Genomic DNA, 22550 nt, shown 5'->3' with positions numbered 1-22550 from the left:
TTGGTTTCATCAAAGCCAATTTGATTTCCCTTTAGACCGAACAGAGAAGTGGGAGACGTGAATCTAACTTATTTTCCACTGCACCAGGCAAGATCCTGATACCTGAAGACAACTCTGAATTTCCAAGAGTTAAAATCATGTTGAAATCCTGAATTTGTTACATACAACCAGTCAGCGTGTAACTCAGGAAAGCATCTAGGGGAGTTTCTTCTTACTCAGCATTTGCTCTCCCTTTGCTACTTTACAATATTCATTTTTACATTCTTGATCCAACACTCTCATACCTAGCCTCCATGAGGTTCACGTGGGGTGAACATCTCCCTCTGTTCTGGAGGCAGCATGTAATGCAACCCTGGGGATGTCATTGTGATTGGCTCAGAGCTAGAACACATGACTCAATTTGGGCCAATGACAGTCTCCCTAGGGCTTTGTCTGGTGCTACAGGGGAAGAGACACACTCTGGGACTGATAAACCTGTCCTCTTCAGTTCCACTTGGAAACAGCCCCCAAATGAAGGCAACACAGAAAAACAGAGCTAATGGACAATCAATACTCCAAAAGCCTTGGTTAAACCAGGATCTAGCCATGCTTGAAGCCAGCTGTACCACTGGACTTCCTAGCAATAGGGGCCAATTATCATCCCTCACTTATTTATTTTTTTCACTTACGCCAATTAAAGTTGGGTTTCTGTAACTTACAAACAAAAGTCATCTTACAAATAAATATAAGTCAATAAGTAAGTACCAGGAAGTAACCAAGCAACAGTTGCAGGTTGATAGTGGGCATTCCAATTCCACTGAGCAAACAGGAACTGAGAACATGTCGTGTCGTGTGCAAAACCACAGTAAATAATTGATAGGTGGTTTCCTATACAAGTGCCAGACTCCTAATACCTTTAGAAGAGAAATGGGCTTTTTTATAGGAATTGAATCTAGGCCCCAATTCTAATGATCTTTATTTTCTTTAATACTAAAATTATTCTCTCTCCTTTTTGGGATAATCTCCTAACAAATATAACCTAATTGTCAGCTCACATAATAAACGAACCTATGATTTGAGGATTTTTTAGGGTAGGAATATTTTAGCCATTAACAAAATGTTTAAACTGGGTCTAGAAACTGTCATTCCCCTTTCTGACTCTAAAACTGATATATGTTCCTGAGCTTATGGATAGCAATTTTAGAGTTCTAGAGACTTTATAACAATAAATCATATTTATAGATGTTTATTAGCCATTCTATAGGTGGAAGAAATCGGCACCAAGATATTTATCAAACCTAGCACTGGTGTACAAGAAAAAATCAGAATTTAAAAGTGGCTCTGCCAAATTCTTTTTCTCTCATTATATGAATATGATTAGGCAATTGATCAGGAAAGAACAAAACTAAGATTCTATAGTGAGTGATTTCTAAACAAAACAAAGCCCACTATCACTAATCTGAATAATAATAATTGTAAAGGGTTGTTGCTTAATTTAAAATAAAGCATTGCTGATCTTGATTGTTCATATTTAGAAGCAATTTCGGACATCTCTTTTAAAATATTTCTAAGTACTTAAGTTTTCAACGACCACATACTGCTTTCAGAGTATAATACTGAGGCAAGTAAGCTATGAAACAGATTCACAGGCTTCCATTCATTAACCAAAAATTTATATTCACCAAAACTGCTTGCAGGTAACACTAGATATCTCTCTAAGGATGGCTTTATTACAATATTTGTATCCAGGTTCATGAAGATAGATACAGAGACTGTTCTAACAATATAAAGACCACACAAAACTGGAGACTTGCACATAAATCAGCTCACCTCTGTTTCCCTGGGGCTTGAATGAGAGAGAAAAGCTAGAAGGAGATGGTCTCCAACACCCAATTTGTAAACCATCACACATCCAGATGTACACATGGGCATATGTTATAGTTATACATGTGTATATGTTATAGGTATACATGTGCATATGTGTGATTACATGTCTATAATATGTAACATATTGAATTCATAGGTTAATGATTCAATGATATGAATATATTTATATGATACAAAAATGCAGGGCAGTTTGGTCTAAATTTTTTTTTTTAACTGACAAGGTAACACAGGTAAGGAATAGCATAGAAGCATTTCACTTCAGCTATGAGATTAATGTATTTCCTTATAGCGATGCGTTATAGGTGTTACAGCTTCAAATGGGCCAACTCAGGTTTTAGTCATACTTAACAGTAGAAATTAAAGTTACTCCATTCTCCGTATAAGGACAAGAACCCGAACAGAAGTCAGTATCAATATAGGAAGTTAAGAATCAAATTGTTAGCTTTCCTCGGCATCCACTTTCTACATTTATATAATAAAGAATGGGTCCAATCACCAAGCTGCAATTGGCCAGTAATTGTCACCAATTTTATAAAAATATAGTGTACATGCAATTGCTTCAAAGTGAATAAAATACCTAGGAATCCAACTTACAAGGGATGTGAAGGACCTCTTCAAGGGAAATGCAAACCACTGCTCAACAAAATAAAAGAGGACATAAACAAATGGAAGAACATTCCATGCTCATGGATAGGAAGAATTAATATCATGAAAATGGCCATACTACCCAAGGTAATTTATAGATTCAATGCCATCCCCAGCAAGCTACCAGTGACTTTCTTCACAGAATTGGAAAAAACTACTGTAAAGTTCATATGGAACCAAAAAACAGTGTGCATTGCCAAGACATTCCTAAGCAAAAAGAACAAAGCCGGAGGCATCATGCTACCTGACTTCAAACTATACTACAAGGCTACAGTAACCAAAAAAGCATGGTACTGGTACCAAAACAGAGATATAGCAGAAACAGAGCCCTCGGAAATAATACCACACATCTACAACCAATCAGATCTTTGACAAACCTGCACAAAAACAAGCAATGGGGGAAAGGATTCCCTATTTAATAAATGGTGCTGGGAAAACTGGCTAGCCATATGTAGAAAGCTGATACTGGATCCCTTCCTTACACCTTATACAAAATTTATTCAGCATGGCATTAAAGACTTAAATGTTAGACCTAAACCATAATAAACCTAGAAGAAAAAAACCTAGGCAATACCATTCAGGCGTCACAGGCATGGGCAAGGCACTTCATGTCTAAAACACAAAAGCAACAGTAACAAAAGCCAAAATTGACACAATGGGATCTAATTAAACTAAAGAGCTTTCTGCAACAGCAAATGAAACTACCATCAGAGTGAACAGGCAACCTTACAGAATGAGGAGAAAACTTTACAATCTACCATCTGACAAAGCGCTAATATCCAGAAATCTACAAGAACTTAAATCCACAAGAAAAAAAATCAAACAACCCATCAAAAAGGGCGCTGAAGCTAAGAACAGACACTTCTCAAAAGAAGACATTTAATGCAGGCCAACAGACACATGGAAAAATGCTCATCATCACTGGTCATCAGAGAAATGCAAAATCAAAAACCACAATGAATACCATCTCACACCAGTTAGAATGCGTATCATTAAAAAGTCAGGAAACAACAGGGTGCCGGGACGAGGAGCTGGGAGGAAATAGGAACACTTTTACACTGTTGGTGGACTGCTAAACTTAGTTCCAACCATCGTGGACGACAGTGCTAGCCGAGTTCCTCAAGCGATCTAGAAACTGGAAATACCATTTGACCCAGCCATCCCAGGTTACTGTGGCGTATATACCAAAGGTTCTATAAACCATGCCTGCCCCTATAAAGACACACGATGCACACGTGTTTACTGCGGCACTATTCACAATAGCAAAGACTTGGGAACCAACCCAAATGTCACATCAATGATAGACTGCGATAAAGAAAAATGGTGGCACTTATAACAACATGGAAATACTATGCACCCATAAAAAAGGATGAGTTCACATCCTTGTAGGCGACGGATGGATGCAAGCTGGCAAACATCATTCTGAGCAAACTATAGCAAGGGACAGAAAACCAAACACCACATGCTTCCACTCATAGGTGGGGATTGAACAATGATGAACAACTTCGGGACACAGCGAAGGGGGGAACATCACACACTGGGGCCTGTTGTGGGGAGGGGGGAGGGGAGGAGGGATAGCATTAGGAGATATACGTAATGTAAATCGCGAGTTAATGGGTGCAGCACACCAACATGGCACACGTATACACATGTAACAAACCTGCATGTTGTGCACATGTACCCTAGAACTTAAAGTATAATATAAAAAAAAGATGACACCTCCAACAACAACAAAAATATATATATTTTTTATGTATAGTGCATACGTCACTGATTTAATATGTAAGGGCATGATAAAAGTAAGTGCTAAATAACTGCAAGTTTAATACTGGGATCATTTTTTTTTCTTTTAAATCCTTGTCACTCTGAAAAATGGGTAAATACAGGCTCTGAGACTTATGCCTTTGGATGTAAGTCTTTTTCCCATTGTAGTACAACCCTCAATAGATTTTGTAACTATTCCTATGACAGTGCGCCAGACCTTGTAATTTAGAGTCCACTCTCAAAGGGTTGAAGTGAAACTCTCCATCAAAAAGGCATTTTATGAGCAAAGCATGAACAGTGGGAGGTGTTGGCTGTGTAAAAGAAGAAAACAAAATAAAATCTTTCTTACTTTAGAAATGATTGGAAATCTTCGCACACTGCTTCACAGCCTGGCCACTTGCATACACCATGTCCATAGAGAGGATGGCTATGGGGGTGCTCCTCATGGGACAAACTGAAAGAAAACACACAGAAGACCAGAGAATGAATTTGCTGCCAAGAACCATTCCACCAGACGAGGATAAAAAAGGCAGGAGGAGCCCACATGGCCAAATGTGGACAAGACAAATCTGTGATTTCCCCCATCCCGTGTAATTGACTAATTAATTCTGCATTGTTTGCTAAAAGCAAGAATTAAATTGTACCTAAATGTATTTAGTCAAATGTTAGAAATGTACATCTATGTATGAAAAAGTGTTTGACAGGCTTTTGTTAGATGCAAAGCTCTTTACTCAGACTGCGAAGGAGTCTTTAAAAAGCTAGAACTTATTTAATCTACATAATGAAAATGATAAAATCTGTACTTGATTTTGAGATTCTCTTGCTATATCTATAAGGAATATCACCCATTTTCTTCCTTTCCCTTCCCTTCCCCCAGAAACTGCTTTCATATAATCCCATATTTTTTCCCAAGTTAATTTTATCTAGCAAAGAGTACAATTAAATAATTTAGAATAATACCAAAATAATTTAGCAAGACAAATGTATCCAAGTAGATGATTACTTTTTTTTAAAGCTAATAATGGCAAGAAGATTATATTCCTAAAATTCCTAACACCAAGGGTGAGAGAAAATTTGGCATGAACACGAAGGGGTTAATCCTCCAGTGGGGTTCCAATCAATACGTAATGATCTGGCCACACGGATCCAAGTCATGGGATGCTTTGATCCGCACCATGTGGTGCTCGGGGAACAGTATCTGTTGCACTCGCTGATGAACCATATTCTCAAATATTTTCTCTATTATATTTCTGCATCCAGACTTCTTTCAGACAAGTTATTTTTACAGTTGTTTCCATAACCTTAAATTCCATCAGCTAGAAATGTAAAACTAACATTGAGAGTTCTGTTTCGTACTCAAGTGCATTCCCTTCCCGGGAAGGGCTATTTTGCAACTTACTCGACTGTCTCTGCCTGACTTTGAACTTCACGCACAGTGAATGATGATTACACAAGCACACACACGCGTGCGCACACAAAGAGGCCTGCATTTCATTTCATATTGCCATCAGGATGTATATTCATGTATTTTATCAATTTACATTCATAGAGCAGATGTACACGCCACTTGTCCCTGACTTAGACAACCCACAGTAAGTGTATCATGAACACAAACCAAGAAGCCTCGAAAGTAAACACACAGACACACAGAACTACATCTGATCAAAGATCATTACATCTCCCTATGACTTTTGAATAATTTTGCTGGAAATCTAATACAATTTAAAGATAATAACAAGCTATTTTGTCCTAACACAGAAAACAGGTCTTAGAATTAAAAAAACAAAAAACAAAAAAGAAAATTTTTTAAAAGGTAGAAAATAACTTATAAAATACAGAAAGGTGCCCCTCATACAAGAAAGGAAGACAGCAAGGGAACTCAAGTAGCTATAGTGAGATTTATAAAGCCAAACAACAAAAGGATATTCCTTAAGCAGTTAAGAGGGTAAAACTGCATTGGACTCAAGGAAAGAATTACTACCTATTTGTGTCCATCTTCAGATCTGTGAATGAATAAAATAGATAGTATGAAAAAAGAATTTTAAAAATTTATTAACATTATTACAAATGAAAGAATACTTCAACAGTAGTAGAATTCTCAGATATTCTAAGGGGAAGAAAATCATTTAAAAGAAAACTTTTAATCCACAGCTTAAAAGAAGAGAAAATATCCCAACTTTAATAATTATTTTCTTTAGCAATTTTGAGATTATTCTTGTAACTTTAAAAGAGTAAAATATTTTTGTTGTAGAAAACTTGAAAATCCTGAAAAGAAAAAAAACTACCTTCAAGTACACACACACTTGATAAGGTAAGGCATGAATATTTATATCATTCTTTTACATTTAACATAATTGTGTCAATACTTTCTCACGTTCTCAACTCATCTTCAAAAATCTTATTTACTGATGGGTAACAGTCCATTGCATGCCATCTTAACTCTAATTATATGCCAAAATTTAACCATTCCTCTATTTTGGACATTGAGTTTCTCTTCATGTTTGTTATATTTGTAAATAATGTTAGAAATAAAATTTACCAGCTTAAACATCCCAATGTATCACAACTGACTGCTACCAGAAGATATATTCAGAGAAATAGAATCACTCAATTAATGAGTACCAAAATTTAACACTGAATATTCTATCAAGTTGCTCTTGAAAAACGCTACATGCCGAGTACATTCTTCGCCAGTATACATATTTTGTGTGATTTTTTTTCTATTTGGAAACGAGGAGCCTGAACTAGTTAGGATGAAAAATCAGTATTACTAGTTAGAACTGTAAATGGTTAAACGGCTGTGCTTCCTGGGTTAAGCTGGGCGTGTTCTGAAAATAATAATACAAGAGAAAATAATAATATGCATTCACCAGCAGAGTTTTGGACTCGAAATAAAATGTGTAGAATTTAACACGATGTTTGCTGTTCCCCATCCTGTTTTTAGTTAACTTACTTGTGAAGGATCCAAGATCTGAAAAAAAGCTATTCACGTCTAAGAATTTACTTTTAGTTTAACTTGTTATCACTACTTCAAAGGGCAGGTAACAACTCACTAGGGCCTTAGAAGGCAACCAGTTGTAACCGAAGTCTAAAGAAACTCATACTCTTCACACACGGGTACATTTACACATTCAGAAGACCGCTTGTGAATCTGTCTCTTGTTAAAAAATTTCTTTATTATGAAAAGATTACATGTTCTTGTTTTTACAGGTTCACATATTAAACTGCAGTGGCTCCTGAAGGAAGTGCACCCCCACACACCAACCTAGGCATCATTTACCATTCTGGTTTACATTGCATTTCTCTTCTAACACGTTATTATTTTAGAAAATGGAAACATACTGTACACACTATTGTCATTTGCTTTTCATATTTAACATAAAACTGGACACTTTTAAATACACAATTGTCTGACACAAAGTGTTTGGTTTTGGAAGGAGAGAGAACAAGCTGGCAGAGGTGACTTGTTAGCATCTTTTTGGAAAGATACCTAAGAAACTGGAACAACTGTTGCCTCTGGGGAGGGGTACAGGGAGTCAGGAGTAGCAGGGAAACTCAGTTTTCACCATACTTTTTATATCTTTTGAAGTTTTAATTCTGCACATTGTAGGAACTGTTGCTGTGCAATTATTAATTTTTTTGCACACATGTGTGTGTTTGCATATATGTATGCAGTAGGAAAAGAATCAAGCGCTATGCAGGACTTGATTTCCAGTCTGCCGTGTGCTCTAACAGTGGCACAGTGAATACCACACACCCGCTGCACGTGTGACTGGGTCTCGCTTTTAGCTTTGCAGTCGTTCTGTATGAAGCATCATTGGACAACACCAGCTGCCCCTCTGAATGGGAGCTTTTCTGTTTTCTCAAAAAAGTGGAACAAGCATTTATATTCTTGCTGCCTTTTGGGTCGTGCCAAAAAAGACAAGAAGGGAAATAAAAATGAGGAAAATAATGTTTCTATCTTGAATTAATTTAGAGCTACATTTGCAGGATGAAACATGGTGGGAAAAGGATGATCTGGGCATCTGATGGTAAAATAAAGCAGTGAGCCTAATCATTTAAGTAAATTATTCAAGGGTAAACTCACCAATGTGTAAAGTATCATTTCTGAAAAGCTGCCAGGGTCAGTGATGAAAATAGGTAGGTTTTGTTTTTAAAAGACTTAAACATGTTTGCCAAAATTAGACTTGTAAAACTTTAGGGTCAATTGTTTAATAAGGTGTATTTTACTACAAACTCCCAGGTTGAATATTCCTAGGGGCAGGGATCACTTTTTCAGCTCCACATACTTACTACCTCCAACAGAACACAGGTTTGAGGCCAGGCACGGTGGCTCACGCCTGTAATTCCAGCACTTTGGGAGGCTGAAGTGTGTGGATCATTTAAGGTCAGGAGTTTGAGACCTGCCTGGCTAACATGGTGAAACCCCATCTTTACTAAAAAATACAAAAATTAGTCAGGTGTGGTGGTGGGCACCTGTAATCCCAGCTACACAGGAGGCTGAGACAGGAGAATCACTTGAACCTGGAAGGCAGAGGTTGCAGTGAGCCCGATCGTACCACTGCACTCCAGCCTGGGTGACAGATGACAGAGCAAGACACGGTCTCCCAAAAAAAAACAAAAACAAAAAAACAAAACAAACAAACATGGGCTTGATAAACGTTAGGTGGATTTATGAATGAACAGACAGTAAATATATTGTTCTATTTCATTTCTGTGTGGATATACACTCAACTGGTGTTTGCCTTTTTAAAAAAAGTCTTGTAGGTAAAGACCAGAATTATGCAAAGCTACATGAGAAACTATCGTTATGACACTTTCTATTATTTAATTTTATTCTGAATATATAAAACACAGATAGTATGCATTTGAGAAAAGCCAGTTAATTTAAATTTTTCTTGATAATCCTTGATATGTAAAATTAAATATAATTTTAACACAAAATAGTGATAGCATTTCAGATTAGAAAGAACCAACTTGCATGAAAAGTATAATTACATATAAATATGTAATAATTTCTGACGTTATATGATACCAAATCCAGTATATATTCAGTAGGATATAAGGGTGTCATTTTCAATGACAGTTAAGTAGGATATTTTCTTCTATTTATTTTTTTCTGCATCAAAGTATACCACCCAAGGTCTTCCCTTCAACACTGACCTTAGTTTTTGAGACAATTTTATATAATGGTTATGGTTCTTTATGACATTTCATGGTTACATTCCTAAGGTCACTACTTAACCAAAGCTTCAAACTGGAATTATTAAATCCACCTGCTAAATAAGGACAACGTCTCAACTCTGCTGTCCGCAGTCTTTAGTGATCCTTACACTGTTAGTCCTGTAAGCTAATTTCCCCCGTGGTAACTAAGAGGGAAGAATTTCTGAAGGAGATGAAGCGAAGAGTGACCTTGCTATCTGCCAAGTCATTTCCTGCCAACTGAAATGCCAGTTTTCCCTTCACCTGAAGGCCGATTCCCAGCTTTTCCTGTGCACTGACCCAAGTTCTCATGTCTGTCTTTTATGTTTCCCCTTAATTTTTCTTCCCTTTTCCAAATCTGCCTCTTTCCAAATTTGTTTTCCTCCTCTCCAAATTTCCGATTTATCTGTAGCAAAAGGCTACACGTGTCTGTGCCCATTAGCGTTTATGCTTCCCCACAAACACCAAAAAAAGGAAATCCTGCCCAGATTATAAACTGTATTTTATTTCACTGGCATGGTATTTGATAAATTAAATTATAGAAGACTACGTTGGTTGTTCTCCACTCACGCAAAATTGTGGAAATACATTTTTCAAGTTTTACTGAGTTACAGTTTACATATCATACAATTCACTCATTTAAAGTGCATAATTCAATATTCACGGAGTTGTATAACCATCATCACCAGTTACTTTTGGAACATTTTTATCATCCCTCAAAAGAAATCCTGTACCCATCAGCAGTCATTCCCCACTTCCTCCCAACTCCCAGCCCCCGCCAATCACTAATCTTTCTGTCTCTAGAGGTGTATCTATTTTGGACATTTCACATCAAGGGAATCATACAGTATATGTTCTTTTTTGCCTTGCTTCTTTCATTTCCCATAATCCTTGGAGGTTCATTCATTTACACTGTAGCATTTACTAGTACTTTATTTCCTTTTGTAACTGAACAGTATTCCATTGTACATACATAGCACATTTATCCATTCATCTGTTGATGAACATTTGGGTTATTTCCACATTTTGGCTATTGTGAGTATTGCTGGTATGAACGTGGACGTACATGTACTCTAAGTATCTGTTTTCAATTTTAGGGGCTATCTACCTAGAAGTTGAATTGTTGGGTTCAATGGTAACTCTACGGTTGACATCTGGAAGAACTTTCAGACCACTTTCCAAAGCACTTTATATTCTCACCAGCGCTGTGTGAGGGTTCTAATTTCTCCATGTCCTTGCAAATACTTGTTGTGTATCTTTATTCCAGCCATCCTCACAGCTAGGAGATGGTACCTTATTGTGCTTTTGATTGAATTTCCCCAATGATTCATGAGGCTGCACATATTCTCATGTGCTTACTGCCACGTGTGTATCTTCTATAGAAAAATGTCTATTCGGAGCCTTGGCCTATTTTTTAATTGGGCTGTCTTTTTGCAAATATTTACTCCTGTTTTGTGGGTTGTCTTTTTACTTTTTTTACGGTGTGCTTTAAAGCACAAACATTTTGAATTCTGATGAGGTCCAATTTATATATTTTTTCTTTGGTTCCTTCTGTTTTTGGTGTTACATCTCGGAAACCATTGCCTAATGCAAGGCAACAAAGATTTACCTCTAGGTTTGCTTTCCAGAACTTTATAGCTGTAGCTTTCACATTTCAGCCTGTGGTCTAAGTTAATTTTTGCATATGATATGAGTCAGGGGTCCAACTTCATTTTTTTAAATGTTGTCCCAGCACCGTTTGATGAAAACACTACTCTACCCCCAATGAATGGTTTGATACTTTTGTCGAAATGAACGTAAATGTAGGCGTTGGCATTTTTTAAATTTCACTTTTCTTAGATTTCTTTTTCCCCAACATACTGCTCATGTTTTCAAAAGAATTTATAGTTAAAATTATGTAACAACTTTCAAAATTACATTAAGCTATAAAATAACTTTTGAGGTTTGACGGGTAGCAGGAGAGATAGGTTTTAATAAAATAAAACCATAGCAGCCGAACTTTTTGAAGAATAAATGCCTAGGGGAAACTTTGTTTCCCAGATCCTGTTGATCCTTTGTGTACTGAAAAACCTCTGCAGAATGTGCTACGTGGCTTTCTCTGCTTAACATGTAAACGGAGTATAACTGTTCCTTTTCCTGAGGGCCAGCGCTATTTCTCTATAGGAAGGGTTGGGAGCACAGTGTCAGGAGGCCTCATTTGTCATGACAGCTCTGCTTGTAACCAGGAATCCTGCAAGTCCTTTCACTGCTCTGCCCTCCAGTTCCCTCGTTTGAAAACTGAAGAGAATCACACAAGAGCTCCTCCCAGTGGTAAAACCTCCACCAAACTTCCACCAAGGATATGCAGATGGCACAGGGAATAGGCACCAATGGCACATCCTGGTACTGACAAGATGAATAAGGAGTAGGTGCTGAATGGTTATCTGTTAAAGGAGTGAATGAAGCTGTTCAGGAAGGAGCATTGGTGTCTTCATCACGGCTGTGGAGCGGGGGGCTGCTTGCTATTCCCCCTCACTTATCCCTAACCAACTGCAAATACACAAACCAAAAAGCACTATACACCCCTTTCCCACCTCCTTTGACTTAAAAGCTGTTCTGCCTCCCTCCCTTCCCCACTGGCCACCTTCTTCATTCCCACCATTTAGGACTTTCATCCATTTAGCCAACATTTATGGAACTCTGAGCCTGAGACAGGCACCGAGCATACTCATCAGAAAGGCCATTTTGTTGACAAAAGACTTCTATGTCTCTCTGTCTGTTATCCTTCCAAATTATTTGGTCCCATGTCCATCTCTATGTCAACCTAACAACACTGTAAGCCACAGAATCCTCCTTTTCCAGGTCCATCCCAGCCTGTGATTTTTGCCTGGACAGTAAGAGACTGCTTATTCCCAGCCGAAACATTACATTAAATCAGACACCTTGGGTTTCTAGAAAGCTGTTCTCTTCATAAACAGTTTTAGCCCTATCACTAATAAGGAGTGTCCTAAGTTACACTTAAGCTACAATGGCATGTATCAATGGAAGCCACTACTATTTCAAAGCTTTTATATTTATTTGCTGATTCTTCAATGACAGCTTATACAAAATGATCCTACTTTCTCTTTTCTCTCTTCACTTTTTAGTTCTTACCACATTTCCCTGCCTGTGACTTTGTTATCATGTCTTACTTTCAATGAGATTGTACTGAACCATATCACTTACTTCTTAGGTTTGAAGATGGGAATATGAATTTGATCTGAGAACATTCTAGTGATGAGGTTATATCTGAAAATATAATCGGACTTCTGATTTGAAATTATTAAATTTACAAAAACTAATTGTTATCAAATATTTGTGAAATATTTGATCATTAACGTGAATGAAACATGCTCAGTCACATAAAATGATACCAAACTAGACAAGCTGGCCTTGAACCTTGATCGCCAACGACCTCTTCTAAGAACAATGTAGATTCACAATCTCAAAGACATGATTCCTTAAATACTTAGTACTATTTTCCACTTTACAGTTTATTCTTCTGGCGTTTTTCACACTATTGTGTAGCCCCTCAAAATCAGCTGAAGTCCAATCACAGTCTCTTGCAGAAAACAGAACAACAGGTAGAGTTTCTTCACGTTCCATACTATAGCTACAGGGGGAAAAGGTCTTACATCTGCCCGAAGAAGAGCAGATGAGACGTGGGGAAAGGAGAAGCGACGATGCAAGCGCCGCATGCGTTTCCCTGGCAGCTTTGTAAAAATGACCTTTCTCCTTCAACTGTCACTGAAAACACTTTGAGAAGCAGATGGGCTTCTTATTTCACACCGAAGAGTTGGGAGACAACTTAGACACTGCATTTCTAGCACACTGCCTTAATTTTCACTTCTCACTCACTGCAGAAAAACACCACCCTACATGTGTATTAATCAGTTTTCCAAAAGTAAGTTGACAATGGGTCCTGTAATCCTCCCACAAAGAGAAGGGTGTTTTATTAAAGCCTATTAAAGGGCCTACCCTAGAATGAGTAAGGATGGAGTTCTCTACAAACTGTAACAAACACACATGCTTCTCTCTCTTTCTCTCTCACGCAGGGAATCCTTGACTCTTCTTCCCCAGAACGCTCATCATCTCAATTTTCTGCTGCTTTTCAAATCATGTTTAATTAGAGGATTTCACATTCCCTTGTGATACGATATGCATGAGTAAAACTTGCAATTGGAGTGACTGTGAATTAGTCTATTAAGTGCCAGATTTGTGCTTTTAAACAATGATGGAGATTATTGTTATTATCTGCTCTCAATATTGTGCTCTGAGATGTGAGGGCTACCTTAACTAACTTTACATCTGAAATGCAAGCTATTAACCATTTATGTCCAGAGTTGGTTTCTGTTCCCCCCCTTCCTTCTTGATTTGCAAATTATGCTGGGAGAAATAGAGAGTTATTTTTCTATAGTGGTTCTCAGGGCACGGTCCACTAGTGGCGTGCTGGGTGGGTTTGCATGGTATACCCTCACTTTCATAGTTCTGAACTTATATTCATCTGCGTTGGAAAAAGCTTTTATGAGGACATCAGAAACCTGATTTCTCAGTAGTTATTTTTTACACAACCCATTTAAACGAGACAACTTATGAACAATATTAAGTAGATAGTAGTAATTAGTATATGCAGATAAGCCAAAAATTGAGAATGGCAGGAGATTGACTCCAAGAATGTTGACTGGGCCCGAAGAGACTGTAAGAACTGTGTCTGGAGAAAAGGGCATACAACCTTCCTTTCCCATTGCTATTCCTAGAGTAGTGCTTCTTGAACTTTACTACAGATATAAATCCAGTTTGGTGGTTCTGGGTGGTGGGGTGGGGCACGACTACGCATGTGGAAAAAGCCCCCAGAGTTGCTGGTCCATGGACCATAACTTGAGTACTAAGGATCTTGGGTGTTCCCTGCTCTGTATCTGATCTAAAAATGTCTATGCTTAAAGAAACAGTCACAAGGGTGCCTTCTTTATAAAGTGTGGGTTGAAAAGCAAGGTGGACAGATATAGATAAATAAGCAAGGGGGTGGCACTGGGCAACCTCACCAAGTAATAGTTGTAAATTCACAGAAATGTTTGCTGGCTCAAAGTTATTTAAAAATTAATGCAAGGCTGTATTTCTTTTTTGTTTTTTAAACATAACAGGTAAGGCTGAAGGAAGTTAGCACAGGGAAAAGGTCACTTTCTGTTTCTGTTTAACAAACAACAATTTTACATCAGCACAGATCTTTTGGGTGATATGGTCAGTGATTAATGTTTACCAGATATTACACTGATCAGGAAGATCCCAGAGTAAACTGCTGAATCAATGAGTTTGACAGCATCTCAAAACTTCACAGTCCCCAAACTCTAGGTCTGCTTTAAGCATCTTCTAAGCCCGGTTCATATCCCTGAGGACGTATGTGAGGAAAAGCAGAGTCACGAATCAACTTTTTAGGAAGGTTAAGTGACAGTCTTGACTTTTCCTAGGAAATCAGAAATCAGGGTATACCAGGAAGGCAGGGTTTCCATGCGCTTGGCACAGTACCATATTCAGTCAAGGTCCCTTCCCTCCGAAAAATGAGAAAAACCTATCAAAACATCCCGACTCGTGATATGCACACACTTAACGGAGTCCACACAATGTCAAATGGAGCAAGAAGGCATACTTTGAAGATCTGAGATGTATCCTCATTTGTAATGGACCAAAATATATCTAGCGTCTCCAACTTCTGATTTCACAGGTATCATTTCTTAGAATAAGGCTCATTTTATTTAAGAAATGACTTGATTTAAAGAAAATAATACAAATAATCACATAAGCAGATAGGGGAAACCTCACCACAACGGGGCGTGTATTCAATCGACTCAAGTTTGGAAAAGCAAAAGCTCATAAAGTAGTCCTTGAGGATCCAGCCCCTAGCTGGGTTAACTTCGCAGGTTGACGCTGACTCAGTAGCAAGTCTCTGAAGACGTACTTTAATTTGAATTTTCACAGGGGATGGCACAGCCTCAGGGTCATTCTGGACTTACGGGTCAAAGGCCCCAACAGCACAGTGTAGTGTGTCTGATGCTTTTAGGACTAGAGCTTCTTCCTCCAGATTTAAGGACATCTTATTTGTAAGCTATCTATGTGACTAGCAATTGGCTGCTTTACCAATGGTAAGAACCTGAGGCTAGGTGCCATGAAAGGTAGTTAAGTCTGGCAGTTATTTTCATCACTAACCATGTCACCAATCTCCCCTACCTCCCCACTTTCCAGCCACACTGGGCAAAATGTGCCATCTTGATTCCCAGATGCCAGGAGCATGTATGTGGCATAGCAGGAGAATGGAGCAGAGAATCAGAGCTGTAGTATCTGAGGCTGGTTGGTGTGTTTGGATCACAATGCAATCGCAAACAGAGCAGGTGATGACAAGCACAAAATGCCTGTATTTGCAAGGTGATGAGTGAAGGAATAAATAAAGGAAAAGAGCAAGAAGAGGCAGCAGTCCAGCTTTTGTTTCTGACACCAGTAAGGGCGATTCTGAGTTTGTAACTAAGAGTTTACCACTGGCAGTATTAACACTGGGATCTCGTTAAGAAAACAGAATGCTTTCCAAAAAGTGGTGTGAGCAACTGTGTCAATACAGACATAGGGATCACTAATCCAAAAGTTATTAACACCATTAGGCAGGCATTCTCATTATGTCAACGCAAGTGTGTTTGCACTGGTGAGTCACAAGGTCTATGTGGAACCTTGTCCATATGTTAGAGGAACTAATGACACCCCAAAAAACCAAAGACCATAAACAAAGTTTCAATATTAATTCTTATTTTGTTTCCCTCCCTAGTACTCTATGGGAGTCAGCAAAAGATTTCTAAGAGTTACATCATACTTCAAAAGTAGAAGGACCATATACAAGGGCCAGACCAGAAAGCAGGAGATGAAGGGACAGCTAAAGATACAAAATGGCTCAAAACTATCAGGTACTTGCTTGTGTGTTTCCTTAGAATTACTCCCTACTTTATGTAATTACATTCATTTCTCTATAGTATAAGATGCCTCATTAACATCTTCTCTTCCCTACCTTTAATTCAGCAGATTTTATTAAACAATTACTTTGTGATAATCATGTTGGGTTCTTAGATCAGTCTCCAAAACTGGGATGCATATCACCTACGTCATATATTTAAGATATGATATTACACACATGAGTCATAATATTAAGATTTCTGTATACACCTATTAGTATTAGAACTTGGAAATGTAGACACACATTTCTCACCCTCTTAGCCACTAATTTTTATAACGAAAGTACTATATATTAGAAACATGTATATAATTAATAAATACACTTAGTAGGGGTACATATTCAACATTTTTATACTGATAGGGTAAAAAATCAAGTTTGGCGCTCACTGGCATTGACTACAACTAGAAGTAAGTTCTCGTTCTCGGAAAGAGTTCTGCCCAATTCTCTAGTTGGGGAGACAGCGATAACTGAACAGATGGCTGGAACACAAAAGTACTATAACATCTGATCTGGGCCTTAACGTATCAGTAGGAGCTCAGGTGATGAAAGGAATAAAGTGAGAGCAGAGAACTGAAGCACACACAAAAAAATCTAGGAAGACAAAACCAGAGCCCTTACAAATGAAATTACAGCCAAAACTGAAAGAAAAAAAAATTTTTTTTTCTTTTAAATTTTGCTCCATAAAATAGCTTGTATTCGGCCACAGTCTTGAGAATTTTTCTCTCTGAAATGTTGAGTCTTGGCACTGAAACCTGAATTTTCCTAAGTAACAGTAATCCAGATTACTTATCCGTCACTTTGAACTTTAGTAGAATGTCACACCATAAGGATACCAGGTGGGAATGTTGTAGGGCAGTGGTTCTCAGAGTCCGGTCCTAGGGAACTTGTGTAAAAAATGCAAATGTGGGGGCCCCACCCCAATTTACTGAATCAGAAACACTAAGGGTGGAGCCCAGTAGCCTGTACTTTATAGCCATTCCTCCAGGGGGATTCTGAGGCAAGCTAAAGATTGAGATGTACTTGTAGCAGAAACTTAAATTTTCTCATGGTTTGGAGTATCTACAGGTATTAACAACAGCTAACCAGGTTCTTCTATAGCAGTGCTCCCCAACCTTTTTGGCACCAGGGACTGGTTTCACGGAAGACAATTTTTCCAGGAACCGGGCAGGGAATGGTTTTGGGATGATTCAAGCACATAATATTTATCGTGCATTTGTTTCTATTATTGTTACATTGTAATATATAATGAAATAATATTACAACTCACCTTAACGTAGAATCAGTTGGGAGCCCTGGGCTTATTTTCCTACAACTACTGACAGTCCCATGGCGGGGTGATGGCAGACAATGACAGATCATCAGGCACTAGATTCTCATAAGGAGCATGCAACCTAGATTCCTTGCGTGTGCGGTTCCCAAAAGGGTTCATGCTCCTGTGAGAATATAATGCCTCACTGATCTGATAGGAGGTGAAGCTCAGGTGGTAATGTGAGCGACGGGGAGTGGCTGTAAATACAGATGGAATTACACTCGCTCACCTGCCTCACCTCCTGCCATGTGACCTAATTCCTAACAGACCATAGACCAGCACCAGTCTGTGAACTGGGGATTAGGGACCCCTGTCTTACAGCACCTGTGGCCAAAGAGTGGCAAGTATAGACATCTCATTAGTTCACTTTCTACTGAACATTTCATGTAGTCTCTGCAATGAAATTTAGTGCCTACTGTACGCCAGGCTGGCTGTGCTGGATGGTGGGGATGTCGCAATGGACAAGAGAGATAAAACTTCTCCTTTACAGAGTTCATTGTGTTAGAAAATCTCATGTGAGGCAGATGTAGGGGGACATACACACACTATGATGTTCCACTAGTGTTCATTTTTATTTTTTATTTTTTAGAGACAGAGTCTTGCTCTGTCGCCCTGGCTGGAGTCCAGAGGTGTGATCTCGGCTCACTGCAACCTCTACCTCCCGAGTTCAAGTGATTCTCGTGCCTCAGCCTCCTGAGTAGCTGGGATTATAGGCATGCACCATCATGCTCAGTTAATTTTTCTATTTTTTGTAGAGACAGGGTCTCACTATATTGCCCAGGCTGGTCTCAAACTCCTGGCCTCAAGTGATCCACCCGCCTGGGCCTCCCAAAGTGCTGGGATTGTAGGCATCAGCCACCACGCCTGGCCCATTTTTAACAAGTCATGCCCTGTGTTACGTTTTGTATATACTTCTACCACCATAGTTATTAATAATATGATGACTTTCAAGTGTCTGTTTCTATGTTTGTTTCTCTGATTAGCCATGAGCTCCTGAAGGGGAAGAACTACGTTGTGGTCAACTTTCCATTCCCAGAATCTACAGTGTTAGTATACAATAAATGCTCAATACATGTGGTATGAATCAATACGTAGCTTTAATAATAATTAACAATAGTTAGTATTGAGCACCTACTATGTGCCCAGCAACTAAAACATATATTAACTCATTTAATATTCACAATTTGATCTAAGATGAGGTAAGGGCTGGTAGCATACCCGATTCAGGGGTGGGAAACTGAGGCACACCAAGCTCAAGTAACTTAAGTACAGCAGCCTACATTCTTCAGTCCAGTCTTTGGACTGGGTTAACTGGGTTAACTGGGTTAAACTCTTCTCTACCTTTAATTCAGCAGATTTTATTAAACACCTACTTTGTGATAATCATGTTGGGTTCTAATAGGAGGCTAAACACCACCAAACAACACAGTGGCCTAACATGAAACCAGTATGGTCCATAACGCAGCCAAATATCTTGTATGTCTGCCTCTGCCTCAGGGCCTTTGCTTCTGATGTGCCCTTAGATTGGAGGGGGTCTTCCCTTTCTTATTCACGTTTGTTCCAGGGTCACCTACAGACTTTGCCAGACCAACTTACCCCAACAGTAACCTCAGCCCCACAAATTATACTTAGCCCCTTTCCTACTTTTTCTGTTTCCAGAACTTAACAGTTCTTTTCTTGTGTAAATGATTTGTTTGTTCTATTTCCCTTCTACTGCAGTGTCAGCTCCATGAGGACAGGCTGTGCAGCTCACAGATACATTCCCACACTAGGACCACACCTCGCCTGTGGTTAGAGCTTTGCTAAGTTAGGTTCAATGGATACACCTTGGAAGTGTCCTGTGACTTCTGTCCCACTTAGGAACACATTTTTTCTTGCACTTTGGACAACTTCCCATTTATCCTTGTTGAGTTTCTTTTTATTTCTGTCTGTACAGTCCTCTAATTTATTCAAACGCCACTGGATTATTCCAGCTCTTGGTGTCAATTTTTTTCTAATTAAAGTAAACTGCCATTTTTCTCTCACACTGATCTTTAACACGAGACATCTTGTTCTTGTCATAAATCTGACTCATATGGAAAAATGTAAGTTGAATATAGGGGCTCATATGTACCACAATGTTTCTATCAATATTTCAGACATGAAAGTAGAGTCACAGACATACATGTCTGCCTGATTCTCGGGTCTATGGTCATGATTTTGGTGGAGTGTTCACTTTTTAGATGTATGACCCGGAATTCCACTGATTACTAAAACTACTCCTTTGAAAGCAAATATCACATCATTTGCACAAACACTTCAGGTTTCTCTTTCCTTCTGCCATAATACATCTTCAAAAACTCGACATTCACAACCAAGATGTAAAATACACAATACACAAAAGCTCCTTCAAAGATATACCTCAAAGTACTTTTTAAAAAGCAACGGAGAGAAAGAGAGAGACCAGCCTGCCATTAGACTGATTTCCTTGAAGACTATAAAAGGAATGAAATTTGAAGGTCATAAAAGTCTGTCTGTTTGTTTAGGGAAGTCTTACAGGTAGTATAAATATCATCAGCTACAGTTGCTATGGGGTCTGTTTGTTTACCAAACAAGAACACAAATAGTTACACAAAAGCAGAACAAGGCTTGGGTATATAAATGGAGAAGGTTTTTTGCCTCCTGGTGAATTTTCCAAAGGGTTTTTTAAAAAAAGTCCCTATTTTTCACCCTATTCACTGGGAAATCTCTGTTTTCTTGATTCTTTGCACTTCTCACACCTCCAGCCAATGTTCTACTCTCAGATTTCTGAGGCTGATAATGATTTTCTCTTTTCTTTCCTTCTTTCATTTTAAGACCTCGAAACCAACAATATTAGGTCAACAATCCAAACTGGACAACCAAAATAGTTTTCACTGCGGAAAATGCTAAACAAAAAACAAAAAACAAAAGGTGGGGAAGAGAGAGCGAGAATAACAAAACTCACTAATTTCTAGAAGAATCCTAGTAAAAAGCATGCAGTCCTTATATTAACACACAACCACCCACCCAGAAAGGTCCATGTGGATGTGTGTTTTTAACTGACTTTCTATGAACCAAGCGTGTTTCATGCACTAGAATTGTACCTGCTGAGTTAACCACGTGCTTCAAAAAATAAAGGGGGAGGAAAGGAAGCCAGCACGGCTATTCTCGCGTCTCTTCTTGGTTGAGAGAGTACATGTGAGTGTGTGCGCGTCATAACTCAGATCTACAATAAAACAAACTGCACAACAGAGGCTGCATGAGTGGAGGCCTGCTCTTCACACTACATTGACCGCAGTACCCGCCCGGCGCAGCCCTGATGCCTTCCTGTGAATGGCACAGATTGCCATATGGACGAAGACACTGAACAAGCTGTACAACTCTTGGCGACATGTGCCCGGGGGGATTGTCCCATATTAACACCACCTGGGCTGTGGCAATTGTGCTCTGTCTGTGCAGTGGCACTGAGGAGCCCAACAGGATGTTATTTTAGAGTACACACAAAAAAGAAAATTACAGTTAAGAGAATTCTCTGGCTAGCATATCTGTTGCTCAATTCCTGAAATAGTTTCCCAAAGGAACGGTTATCTTCTTTATTCACACAGGCAGAAGTGACAAGCTGGAACACATATTAACAATTTCCCTTTGTGAGCTTCCACTATTGTTTTAATGAGGAGAATATAGTTTATAATATACTTAGGCCTTGACTGATTACAAAGGGGCATGGAATAAAGAACTTTAGGAATGCTGTACATATGTAACACACTCATTTGCATTGCCCCAGTGAGCCAGTCAGCAGAGTGGTAGCTCCCTTGAAAAGACCTACGGAGCCAGGCTACAGGGTAACACTGGTGTGAACATAGCAATAAAACAGAATAACCGTGCAAAAAACATCTTTGCAAATCTTGAAAAGGAACATGACATCCGCTTAAGTCTGCAGCATAGGTCCCCCCTCATCTGGCTCCAGTACTGGCTTAAGAGCATAAGACTCCCAGCTGTCATTTATTATAAGAATAGGACTTTTCCAAGCCACTTTTCCTTTCAAAGGGAAGGCCCTTGACTTCCCTTTGCACTTTTGGTTGGTTTCAATATCCATCAAAGAAAATCTTCTGTCTAATTTAAGTGGTAAAGGTGAGTAATTAAACAACTCTTCATAGGTAATAAAGTAAAACCGAGTACCATGGACAATACCATCAGAGTTTCCAAAAGGCTGGTTCTCATTCTTCTCCTGCCACACGCTTTCCCTCACACCCTTGGTGTGGAATAAATGTTAAGGAAAGCTAAGACACATTTGGGAGGAGAGAGCACAGGCCTTTCCACTTAAGCGCAAATACTTGCAAAATGCCTGGGTGCCAACAAAGGAATTTGGCAGAGAACCTGTATCAGCAGTAGCGGCGCATCAAAAAAGAATGTCTGCCTTACAAGGTGAAAGAAATGGGGGGTCCAGAGATGGTTTTGGGTGGGAAATCTGGCACATCAGACATGGAATAGCCTGTGGCTGAGATTCATATTATACAACATCCCAATAAAAAAATTCAAATCAACCAAATTTCAGAGTAACTCAGAAAATGAACATCACTCTCCAGACCAATGATGTCATTTTATTGGAAAGCATTTATCATTTAAGCACAATAAACAGAAAGAGATTTATAGCGTCTAATGATGCTGTGTTATGGTAAAAGGCCCTTTATTGAGGTAAGGCACAACAGCTGTTAGAGAATAATGGTTGAGGTTTTTTGTTTAATCACCCCACAA

The 22550-nt window shown here is 38.8% G+C and overlaps 1 protein-coding gene across 15 annotated transcripts in view; it reads right to left on the bottom strand.

Moving 5' to 3' along the window:
* The window catches only part of FOXP1 (forkhead box P1), a 639921-nt gene that overhangs the window by 54124 nt on the left and 563247 nt on the right, over positions 1-22550 (bottom strand). For all 15 annotated transcript variants that reach the window (XM_017892176.1, XM_017892168.1, XM_017892169.1 and 12 more), the window contains one exon: positions 4625-4729. In XM_017892176.1, the coding sequence (XP_017747665.1) occupies positions 4625-4729 (105 nt within the window). The remainder of the gene's footprint in view (positions 1-4624; positions 4730-22550) is intronic.

Source organism: Rhinopithecus bieti, unplaced genomic scaffold, assembly GCF_001698545.2.
Source record: "Rhinopithecus bieti isolate Rb0 unplaced genomic scaffold, ASM169854v2 scaffold_21542, whole genome shotgun sequence".
NCBI classification, from domain to species: domain Eukaryota; kingdom Metazoa; phylum Chordata; class Mammalia; order Primates; family Cercopithecidae; genus Rhinopithecus; species Rhinopithecus bieti.
Note: the sequence above shows the minus strand (reverse complement) of the source record. Positions and strands in the feature narration are given on the sequence as shown.